Source organism: Odontesthes bonariensis, chromosome 23 (genome assembly GCF_027942865.1).
Source record: "Odontesthes bonariensis isolate fOdoBon6 chromosome 23, fOdoBon6.hap1, whole genome shotgun sequence".
NCBI classification, from domain to species: Eukaryota; Metazoa; Chordata; class Actinopteri; order Atheriniformes; family Atherinopsidae; genus Odontesthes; species Odontesthes bonariensis.
Genome location: NC_134528.1, coordinates 24,723,887 through 24,736,024, shown reverse-complemented (window position 1 = coordinate 24,736,024; position 12,138 = coordinate 24,723,887). Strand labels below are relative to the sequence as shown.

General features: G+C 40.2%; 1 protein-coding gene across 1 annotated transcript; it reads left to right on the top strand.

The window, feature by feature from the left end:
- The first annotated feature begins 255 nt into the window (after positions 1-255).
- On the top strand, positions 256-11,964 carry cops3 (COP9 signalosome subunit 3). The gene is made up of 12 exons (XM_075457952.1): positions 256-436; positions 1,435-1,564; positions 3,131-3,243; positions 4,284-4,333; positions 5,205-5,297; positions 6,223-6,402; positions 6,546-6,686; positions 8,416-8,589; positions 10,376-10,462; positions 10,662-10,775; positions 10,867-10,947; positions 11,114-11,964. The coding sequence occupies exons 1-12, from the start codon at positions 382-384 to the stop codon at positions 11,165-11,167; spliced, it is 1,272 nt and encodes a 423-aa protein (XP_075314067.1). The 5' UTR covers positions 256-381; the 3' UTR covers positions 11,168-11,964.
- The last annotated feature ends 174 nt before the right edge of the window (positions 11,965-12,138 follow it).

Here is a 12,138-nt window from a genome sequence, read left to right as displayed (position 1 = left end):
GTTAAAAACCCGGTAAATAGTACGTCAGTTCCTGTATGTTTTAATCCTTTGAATGAAAAACAACTTTACCAACCGAAATGGTTATTTGTAGCCCAATAATGCATTATTGTTTTAAACAAACATGTATGTTCAAATAAAATTACTAACTTGAAAACGGTGTCAACCTTATTTCTGATTGTAGGAGAAAAGCATGTATCTGTCCCTTTAAGACTCTAAATGACGGTTCGTTGGTCTCCTAGTACGCTGCTCTGCTCTTATGATCTCGCGATAGCTTCACATCAGTGGCGGCTGTGTGGCCCCCTGTCTCAGTCCGGACGGAGTTGTTTCTGACGTTTGAATGAAAAACAGTGAAAATTACCTCCACTTTGGACCCAGGAAATAATGGCTTCAGCCTTGGAGCAGTTTGTGAACAATGTGCGGCAGCTCTCCGCTCAAGGTAATGTTGCTTAACTCTTCAGAGAGGGAAGTATTAGCTGGTTAGCTAGCTTATGCTATCCAATGCCTTGCCGATAGCTAGGCAGCCAAACTGGTCATAGCCCTCTTTTTGCTTTATCATGTAAACACATCGCAAAAAATACTTTCTCTGGCTACAAGACTTCTGTAAACTGTTGTAGGAAGATGCACTGTTATGCATGGATGCAAAGGACAACCGCGAACTTGATAGCTCATCAAAGAAAATGTCAAAATTATACTTTTTGTTTTTGATCTAGAAAATAATTTCTGGGGACTGCCTACCGGTAGTCCCGCCCATGACCCACACGATTGGCTGGTGAACTGAATTATCGAATATTATTGGCTTAAAGTCATCTGTCAATCCCACTTGATTTACCCCTTTTGCAAGGCCTTGACAGGACACTTGACCGACCGATTTGAATTGAAATGTTCAGCAGTGCGATGGTTATAAACAATAGCGTGAGTCACTTTGACTTATATGGGTATACAGATTAGCGTGCAGGTATTCTTAGGTTAGAAAATCATTATTCTATCAGTAATATGACCTGTGAGTAAAATGTCTTGGGTATTTCCAGAATGAGAAGAATGGCTCTCCTCTTTTCTATGATGTTTAGGGAATTTTGTCATTACTAATAATCGTGAAAGGCAGGTTATTATCTAACATTCCTGGTTTTGGTAAGTCTTATGGTTACATCTTGGTGTTTGGGTCCCTTATTGTGTGTCACAGAATTTCTGTGTTTGAAAACTTTGTTGTTTTTTCAGCCTAACAATCAAATTTATCGATCATACAGGCAGTGGGCCATAAAAACTGTGGTTTCACAAGCTGAATCTGCATCTACAGTTCTCATGTACACTGCAGTAAAAAGTTGAACAGTTAATTGCTATCTGTTTTGATCTGTCAAATATCTTAAGCACATACAAGAAAGTCCAGAGTGGCTCAGTTTTGCTCACTGTTTTTCTCACCTTGTCGCCCCCCCCCAGGCCAGATGACTCAGCTGTGTGAGTTGATCAACAAGAGCGGGGAGCTGCTGGCCAAAAATCTGTCCCACCTGGACACGGTGCTGGGGGCTTTGGACATCCAGGAGCACTCCCTAGGCGTGCTGGCTGTGCTGTAAGTTTCCTCTACTACCTTAACACTCTTCTAGGTTAACACTTCTAAATCTTCCTATACTCATTGTGTTTTGTCAGTCGGGTCCAACTAAGCACTCCACTGCCTTGACTGGGCTTTTCACATCTGCTACGTTTCTTTCTGAAATTGGCAAAGATGCTCTTCAGCTGTCTGTTAAGGTCCCGTTGTACATTTGGTGATGATTTTGTGGCCGGGTGACGGAGAATCACTCACCAGAGTTGATAAGAGTGAATCGCACAAATAATCTCTTGCACTGCTTTCCATTCATTTGGTGGCAGCTGAACGTGTCAGTGTAATGTTTGAACAGCAGAAACCGGTTCATATGGCTTCTGCTCACCTGTTCGTAGCATTCTGACAGACTCTGACGTTAAAAGAGCAGTTAAAACCTTCCCACGTGGCTTTCTGTTTGATTCTGTTAGACCTTTGCTGTTATTTCCAAAAGTGTCTCAGTCAAATGAAAAACAGACAACTTAAGAGCATTTTAGCTCCAGCTTCTGCTTGCAGTCTGATTATGTCACAATATTTTCCAACTACAGATGGTTGTTCTTTATTTCGCTATCTATTATGGCAAAGCAATATGTTATTATGAGAAAACTGTCGTATAGATTGTTGTACAGATTGGGGTGACTTAGGAAGTGTTGCATGAGAGCATGTGTGAATGGGTGAATGTGCCTTGTATTGTAAAAAGTGTTTTGATCGGTCAACTAGACTATAAAAGCGCTGTATAAATGCAGTCCATTTACCATTTTCAATTGTATATAACAAACAAACGGATGGTGGAGATGGTATCCCCCAATAGAAAGTAAAACTGAAGTAAAAGATCCAATTTTTTTTTCCAGCTGAGATCGATTGCTGCGGTGCAATTAAACCCTAAATAGTGTTCCACTGATACTTCAGTAAGCTGAAACATGCAAACAAGTGATATTTTTAGACGCGTCCATCCACTGCTGCTATTCTTCACACAACTTCTGCACACTTGGCATGCTAACATGAATGGTTATAGCTACATGACATGCTGTTGTGAGGAACACGTGACTGTATATTACCACCTCCGTATTATACCTTACTTAACCAATTCCATACACTGTGGCTCTATTCTGTCACTTTCACAGGTTCGTCTGAATGAAGCGTGAGGACCGTTAATGTGAAAAATAAATGACCGGTTACTTACTAGCTGTTGCTTTTTTTTGACCGATCCGAGGAAACCATTAATGTTGCATATCTCATTCCTGAAAAGGGCTTTAAATGGTGTAGTAGGGTTTCCATCCTCTGATTCTCATGTGCAGCTTCGTATTTGTTTTTAAGTGTTAAAATAAACGATGATCACAAGAGATACAAGTTAACTTCTGCTTCCTGAATAAATGTCACAGTTTAGATATGTTTTCCTGTGTTTTTCCATGTTCCACGTCCTATGGATAGGACCCTAAAAAGAAATGAAGCATTCAGTTGTTTTGATGTCAGAAACCCAGCTTTTTTTAGGCCCACATAAAAGTCCCATTGTTGCACTGAAAGGCTTTTTGCTGACCTTCTTCTCCTCTTTCACTCCAGATTCGTGAAGTTCTCCATGCCAAACATCCCAGACTTTGAGACACTCTTCTCCCAAGTCCAGCTCTTCATCAGTACCTGCAATGGGGAGCACATTAGATATGCAACAGACACTTGTAAGTCCTCACCTGTAAACTGCTCACTATTGGAAGCATAGGATGCTTGTTTGTACCTTGCTTCCTTTACATATGTAGCATAAGATTGTTTGGTGTTTCTAATGTGGACTGCGTAAGTGTTGTATTATAGTAATAGTGCTTAATGACATTAGTCTTTAGATGCATTAGTTAATTACTTTTGAAATCTAAGGGCCTCTAGAACACAGTTGGACTCTGGTGACACCTTTATTCTTCCTGGTCAACATCTTTACGCGGGTTCAACATGTTAAATCCTCATTTTATGAAGTCGTGTGAAAGCCTGGTACACGACTTACAACATTCGTTCTTGATATCGTGAAACCAAAGAACATTGTAATAATTTCATCTCTCTTGTGTGTACGGGTTGCATACTCTAAGCATGTTTATTATCCACAAAATCTGGATTACAGATCGATCTATGTTTTTCAGTTTATCAGTGTAATGTAACACACATGCAACTAAGTAGCGCGTCGCCGCAGCTTCACACACGCCGCAATGACAAACAGCTGATTCTGCGCGAGTGGACTCACACCGTACCATGTAATGGGGAAAAACTGTTTCAGACTGTGGGCTTCCTGTCACAGAAAATTGGGAAAAAGACTGACCCTTATAACTAACTGTGTTTAACTCCTGTATCATGATTATATCACTTGGCCCTGACAGACTTAGCAAGGGAACCTGGATACCAAAATACTTCTGTTTGACTTCAATTTAGACAAGAAATTCACCCGAAATTACTCAAACATGTTGAGGCCGTTGCAATAGATGGCCTTTTGATATATCTTTTACTAACTAAAAGAGAATGTCTTCACATGGGTTGGCTGAGCCTGCCATGAGACCTTTTGGATGCCTTTGCATGGCATCATTGTCCACATGTATGTGACTGTCGGAGAATATGTTTGTGAAACAGAAACCCTGTACTTTTATGAGCAGTGTAGGATAATGTGTAACAGGTCGCGAATCCAAAAAGTTAATCATACATTTGATTAAACATTTTCCAATTCTTCTTTCTCCTCTTGCAGTTGCTGGTCTCTGCCACCAGTTGACAAATGCCCTTGTGGAGCGGAAACAGGTAAGACTGACAAGCAATCTGACAGTCTTACCTGTCAGATTGCTTTTCAGAAGCTCTCTTCAGGCCCCGCTTTACATAATGGTTCACATCCTTTAAGGGCGACCTCTTTTTTTTTTTTTTTTTTTTTTTACTCAATGTGTGCTTCTTCAAAGATTATACAGTTTATAATGCTGTTATGCTCGTGCCAAGCAGTTGGTTTTTCATTCACGACTCTGATGGCCGTCTTTTGCAGCAGTCTGCAGAGCTGTGGTTTTAAGTGTCAGTCAAGAATACACAGTGAGGTTTATTTATTTTAGAGTGATTTGAATGGGTGTTTTGTTGATGTTTGTGCTTTGTTTTTAGCCTCTTGTTCAGTCCTACTTTGGTTTGGGATTTGTACATGGACTGCTTATTTAATGATGTAAACTACCAGCTCTAAAAGCAATGGTGCCTTTAGGCCCTTTTTAGCCTGTCATCAGTGTACAGCTGTGTAGTATGGAGTGTAAAAACTCTGAAACACTCTTCAGTACTACTTGACAAACCCATGATAAATCAAACCTCTGCTGCCTAATAGCGAAAAGGGGAACCACCACATCCTTCCACTTGAGTGTTTATCTTTTGTGGGTTTTTTTTCATGCATTTGTGTTGTGTTTTAAAATCCACTGTGCAGCATCTAGTTTTTAACTATGTCTGCTCCTTGCTGCCAAATCAATGCCTGATTGTGGCACATGAGTCTTGCCATCACGTGCACTGTACTGAGTTTCATCGCCCACGAGGAGCATGTGTTTTCCTTCCACTCTTGAGCTAAATATTTTAGTTTGCTTGGATGTTTCAGTGAAGCTGCAGCAGAATAACTTTATTTATTTATTTATTTTGTCTCCTCCCGTAACAGCCATTGAGGGGTGTCGTCATCTTAAAACAGGCAATAGACAAAATGCAGATGAACACAAACCAACTTACCTCAGTTCATGCAGACCTGTGTCAGGTGAGTCACTGGCTCTGGTCCCTCCTCATTACGAACAGAAAAAGAAAAAGGCTCGTAATGCACATTTATTTTGATAATCAACAAGGTGTAATTGGGTACATGAGTTGTAGTTATCACCCCTGTTATATTTGTTGTTGTCAGTCTCCTGCAGATATATTTGTTGATTACAGTTTTGTCCCAAAGTCTTGTGCCACCTCTCATCACTTTATATTTAGCTTCCAATGAGCCATATGTCCTTGTAGTCTCTTAAAGTGATCTTGAGCAATAGTTCTCTAGGCTTTCTGAAGATTTTTCAGTTTTTCTTTGGACATTAGCTGCTTTTTCACACATTTTCAGACCGGTCATTGTACCCGACCATCTTCAGAAGAATGCAGACTTGTGACTCATTCCAGCATAAAAAGACACTAAAGGGATGAACCATATTTTATATAACTCATATTTTTAGGCACTTTTTTTTTTTTTTTTTTTTTTTTTTAAATGGCCAACATCTGAGGAGGAGCTTTGGAATGTCCTTCAAGAAGCCTGGAGAACTATTCCTGTAGAGTACTTAAAGAAATTACAAGAAGCTTGTCTAAGAGGGTTCAGGGTGTCCTTTTATACACCATTTCCACCTATGTTTCCCCTCATTCCCAGTTTTCTTGTTAAAATAAAGTTCCCTCCATAATGTTTGGAACAAAGTCACATTTTTTCTTTGAATTTGCCCTCGGATTCTTGGAGTAAAATTCAAAATGAAAGAGTTCAGATGTGATTGAAGTGCACATTCCAGACTTTTATTCACAGTCCTGCTCATTTCATGAGCCTGGGCTATGTATGAAAAAAAAGTTGTACTGAAATGTATGAACAGGTTTAGTCTGGGCACAGCTCCTTTGCTGTGTGACAGTCCAGTCGTACCCACCCAGTCACCCTCCTCTCTTGTTCCCTGTAGCTGTGCTTGTTAGCAAAGTGCTTCAAGCCCGCCCTGCCCTTCTTGGAGATGGACATGATGGATATCTGCAAGGAAAATGGAGCCTATGACGCAAAGCACTTTTTATGTTACTACTACTATGGCGGCATGATCTACACGGGCCTCAAAAACTTTGAAAGAGCACTGTATTTTTATGAACAGGTACTTTTTTTTTTTTTCTTTTTTTTTTTAATGGCATCATTTAGAAGTTCTTTCATTTCAAACCTGACCAGCGATTCTGTATTTGTCACTTGTAGCCTCGTTGTTTTTTGAGTGCTTATTCACTTGCCACTTTTCCTTGACAGGCAATAACCACTCCAGCCATGGCAGTGAGCCACATCATGTTGGAAGCCTATAAGAAATACATCCTGGTGTCGCTCATTCTCCACGGCAAAGTGCAGCAGCTGCCCAAATACACCTCACAAATAGTAGGAAGGTTCATCAAGGTACGGAAGCATGACATGCCAGTACTGAAATTCGTTTCATCACTAGAATGTTTGCGAAGATGAAGTATAGTCGTGTTTAGGTTGACGTTCGCAGAATTAACTCCTGCTGAGTCGTTAAATGGTTAGTTTTTCATGTGCCAGCGTTTTTTTTAATTTATGGTTTTGCGTAACTTCTAATATATATATTTTTAAGAGCTCTAAAAGATTCCAACAGTCCAATACGGCACCTTTAAAATGTTTAGCTCATTGTTATTGTGTTTACATGCATTCTTCTGAATGTAGGGGTCCTCGATGGGTTAACTTGCAACAACATGCCTCAGCCCATTTCTACTGATTGTATTTGAATGCAAAACGTATTTTCGAGACGAGAGCAGATGTCATTTTAATAGTTAACCCTTATAGGTAGGGTAGGAGATCCTGGATTTTGAGTCCAGCGAAGCTGCATTTTGAAAATACACAGGTAAAAAGTCCCAACCCTTTTCTTCACTTTCCCCCCGAAGGCACACCTCTAGAGTACATGAACGAGCACGAAGGTGCACGAGCGCTGTTCTGACAGCAAGCATCGATCGTTGCCGTATTTAGCATTTAGTATATGCTAACTATACGTTTAATAATGCTAGGTGCTAGCCAAGCTGGCTGTAGTTTAGCTTCCTGCCAAGCTTTTGGACGCGTAATTCGTTCACGGAGGAGGGTAGGGTACGCGCACAGGGGGGAGGAGGGGGAGGGAGGAGCAGATTGCAGTTTGATAGACAGCATCAGGATCCAATCATTGTGAACGGACCGTTCACAATGATTGGATAGTGTTTTTCCTAGATTGTATGTTCTAGAGGCCACTAAAACTTTTCATATTTGTGTCAAAACTTTTAATTAATTGGTTGCAATGGGGGTGTGAAGAGTATTTCAAGTAATATGTAAAAAAATGTTCCAGAAAAAGATCCCCTACCCCGCCTTTAACCCTAACCCTTTAATAATAAAACAAAAATCTCTGATTGTGTCTCAGGTTGTGTTCTAAGGTACAAATAATAACACTGACAAACCCTGAGTAATTTGTAAATTTAACGGATTTGGCATTAATGCAACTAAATTGAACTTCCTGATTTGACTGCTTTGTAGGCAGCTGTGTGAGAAGTGTGGTAGCTCACACATACCAGCGAGGAATCTGGGGAGCAGCCACACACTTCAACTGACCTCATTTGTTCCATCTTCGCTGTACCTTAGATCTTGGTGAAAATAAAACACCAATGGCTGAAATGATCTTTTAGCGCCTTTAAAAAAAAAAAAGGGCCATGTTGCTAAAGTTCCTGCTGCTTTTGGTTGAAATGTGCCTTTAATTTCATGCAAATTACGTCCATAAACAACAATCAAAACACGTCTGTTTATCATGCTATCAGAGGCGCTTAAAGTGCGACGAGCTGAAAACAGCTTCCATTGTCTGTTTCCTGCTTGACAAGTTTACGCTGTCATTCTGAGCTATTATTGTGAAATGGAACAGCAACGGATGCACGCACAAGTTCAAGAAGATTGTTTAAATGTGAATAGCATATTAGCTGTAAATCTCAGTTTCTCCATCTGAACCAATTCCATTCAGCTCAACTCCAGCGTTTCTTTATAAATCATGTTGCATGCTGTGTGAACCTTTCGTGAAGGCCAGTGACAATCCATGTGTTAGACTCGTGTGTTATTTTGCTGTTAATGTGTTTTCTTTTCTTTTTTTTTTTTCTGCCCTCAGCCCCTGAGCAACGCATATCACGAGTTAGCTCAGGTTTACACCACCAACAACCCGGCAGAGCTGCGCAACCTGGTCAACAAACACAGCGAGACCTTCACACGAGACAACAACACAGGCCTGGTCAAACAGTGCCTCTCCTCCCTCTACAAGAAGAACATCCAGAGGCTAACAAAGGTGGGGCTGTGTGTGTGTGTGTGTGTGTGTCATTGATTTATATGTTAGCATGCAGCAGATTTCCTCGCATAAAAAGAGTAAATGAAATCCTGCAGTCCTCAAAGCGGGGACTATGGGATGGTTTTAATTTAAAAACCATGGAAAAGTAAAGCAAAACTAATCTGAAAACGTGTCTCAGTCAAAGTCAAACGTGGTGCAATTAATCATAAATCACAAAGGTCACATCCCCAAATGTGGGTATCAGAAGGCAGATGCAGATGTCTGATAGCCCGCATTTCTTTATTCTGGGCCAAAAGCTTCCTTTCTTCGGCTAGAACGACTGCACTGAAGGGTAGAGATTGTGTGAAGACTGTCATGAGATAAGGTTGCTGGCCAGCAGCTGTTCTCTACACAACCTCGCTGTGTACACGAATGCTGTGCGGAAGTGGGTGCTTGCGCGACATTTTGTTGGAAAGCTAAGATTTGTGAGATTCATTTGATTTTTAAGAGGTACACTCAGCGCCTACGACACAAATTCCAACACTGACGTAGAAAATCCAGTAATCTGGTAATCCGCTGACGGATAATCTGTTTAGCAAAAACTTAAATGTTTTTTGGTAAAACATCTAGAACAAAATCATTGTTTCTTCAATATTTACTTCCACATATTAGTGTTGTATCATTTCAAATGAGCCCAGCAGCTGTGCCTGATGGGTCAAATTGTGTCTGTTGCCTTTGACTGGTAACAACATTTTGTAGCCACGAGACTTTGTTGCCAAATGAGTATGTAACTCTTTTCAATCCTGTTTACACTGAGCCTGCTCTAAATGCTCTTGTTATGGTCTGACGCATCAACTAATTCATGAAATTCTGAAAATGAGGAAAGTCCTTTTCCCTGTGTAACTTCAAAAGTCCCATGGCTGCCGCTGATCCTTTTGTGTATCCTGTGTGCTCGTATGTATAAGAAGCGTCAACTGTGTTCTGGGTATTTATTTATTTTTTTTAAGTTTCTGATGTTAGAATGTGACAAAACCAACACCAGAGCTAAATCTGCACGAGTGGAGACGTGCAAGAAGCCATAAAATGTTCATTTTTATTGCTAAAGTTCCCCAAGTTTTGACAAAGACTGGTTGGTCTGGTTGTGTTTAGCAGCCGCCAACAACCCAGTGTAGTCAAAGATGGGCATCTTTTCTAAAAGAATGGATAAAAAGAGGTCTTTATTTTCTTTTTCTTTGTGTCGTCATACATCAGAGCGGGTAAAAAAAATGTTGGTACAACAGCTCTCATTATCCTGTGTGTAATTGGAAGGAAGGAGTTTAAGTGGCTTGATGTGTTTCACACATGCATTGCAGACCTGATGATTTTGTAATATATTCCAGAGAGGCTGCATGTGATAATGCAAATGAGAACACTTGATTCTCCAGACTCTGCAGAGTTGATCCTGACAGCTTCCTGCATTAAGTGTGTAAATTACTAAAAAGAAAACAAAACAAACATGTGAGTTCGTGGCCAGCAGGTGTGCTGCTTGCCTGTAAATTTTCTGCCATTCGTTCATGGATAGTGAATACGACCAAATGCATCTGGCGATAATGTCAGCACACACACAAAAGTCATTGATATATCAGTATATAATGAACAGGAAATGTACTTCAAGCAAAGTGATATTTCTGCGTTGTCCATCTGAGAAAATTGGTGAAGTTTGCTTGTGAGCGACTTTGGCGACTGGTTTTTGTTGTTCAGCTGGGTAAACGTGCAATCAGAGAACAGTAACGGTGATCTCACTTTCTGTTTCATGCACCCCCCGCAGACCTTCCTGACGTTGTCTTTGCAAGACATGGCAAGTCGAGTGCAGCTTTCGGGTCCCCAGGAAGCAGAGAAATATGTCTTGCACATGGTGAGTCATTCGGCAAGAAGTACAGCACAGAAAAAAAATGCTAATGCTTATGTTATGTTTTTGTTTATTTGGAGATCTTAGCGAGAACAGTAATTTATGAATTTATTGAACATCATCTCAAACAAATAAATGTATTTTTATCTCGTCATCCAGAGTGCAGTTGACTGTTGACACATGCTCCTCCTTATTCTCCTTTCAGATTGAAGATGGTGAGATCTACGCTAGCATTAACCAAAAGGATGGTATGGTCTGCTTCCACGACAACCCCGAGAAATACAACAACCCAGCAATGCTACACAAAATTGACCAAGAGGTGAAGCCCCAAGACGGTCCAGAGTGTTCTCTCTTCCTTCGCCTCTTCTTGTTTTGAATTAATACACCACATTGTCCTTATTTGTTTTCAGATGTTGAAATGTATAGAGCTGGATGAGAAACTAAAGTCTATGGATCAAGAAATCACAGTAAACCCACAATTTGTGCAGAAGGTGAGGCAGTGTTATCAACATGTCGGCCTTTCCTTTTAGTTTGACTAATTTCTACATGGATGATAATATATTGGGTCATTGTCTTGGGTAAAGACGGTCATTCAGCTTGTCATTTGCGCGTAAGCTCTGTTTCATACGTTACCTTTTTTTGTTTGTTTTTCTCCAGAGTATGGGATCGCAGGAGGACGATGTTGGTAGCAAAACATCAAGTTATTCCTGAGGGGCCTTGGACGGGGAGAGAACGCTGCAGCCAGCCAACACGTTCTTCCCGAGGATGAGTTGGATTTTTTTAAACGGAAAACAAACATTCTGTTGCATAAGGACTTTGGTCAAGGAAAATCTAATTGTGTGGAATGATGATGAATTTGGTTATTCTTACTTCACGTGTCTTAAGGATAACAAAAAGATCCTTACAGAAAAGGAGGAAAAAAAAAAGAAAAAAAAAAGATTACAGTTTTGTCAGTGTTTTATTTATCAATGTTCAGGTTGGAGCGCCACTGCTACATTGACAGAAACCACAACAATAAAAACTGGACTTATTTGTTCCAAACATATGTGTGAATAATCTCACGGTTTGTTTTGGTTCTGCTGCATGACGGCCGCAACTGGAGGGCATTACATATGAGGTATAACATCTATGACTGACGAGGGATAAATCAGATTATATTCTACATTTGTAAAGACTGCGATGATCGTTTCCTTCTCACTCCTTGGTTAGAATGTAAATATCATCAATTGCAAAACTGTACACGTGGACATGCCCCTGACCAAGGTCAGCACTGTGGAGAAGTCATTCACAATCTGGTGCACTGTTTTTCTTTTTTTTTTTTTTTTTTTTTTGGTCTGTTTGTTTTTTGTTTCTTTTTTTTTTTTTTTTTTAGTTCAGATCCACTAGAGGTCGCTATAGCACTGTATATAAAACTGTTTTGACAGCTTGTTATTACAGGCAGTGAAGTCAACGGATGAAACCAAATTGTCATGTCATTTGGGAGCTTGAGCTTTGCGATTGTGGATCTGTTAATAATAAATTGTTTAAGAATATAGCTCTCGGTTCTTCCTCTCTAAGGTGTATTTGGATTGCCACTCTCTCTTGATTGTCAAAAAACATTCTTGATTGATGGAATGAAGCAGATTTATGTTTTAGCCAATGAACGTCTTTAGACGAGCGGATGGGGTTTGCAAGAAAATGCG

Excerpts from the sequence above, each read along its gene's own strand:
- cops3 (XM_075457952.1), top strand. The coding sequence starts at position 382 with ATGGCTTCAGCCTTGGAGCAGTTTGTGAACAATGTGCGGCAGCTCTCC. Across the intron at positions 3,244-4,283 it reads TAGATATGCAACAGACACTT|TTGCTGGTCTCTGCCACCAG; the intron begins GTAAGTCCTCAC and ends CTCCTCTTGCAG. Across the intron at positions 6,403-6,545 it reads CACTGTATTTTTATGAACAG|GCAATAACCACTCCAGCCAT; the intron begins GTACTTTTTTTT and ends TTTCCTTGACAG.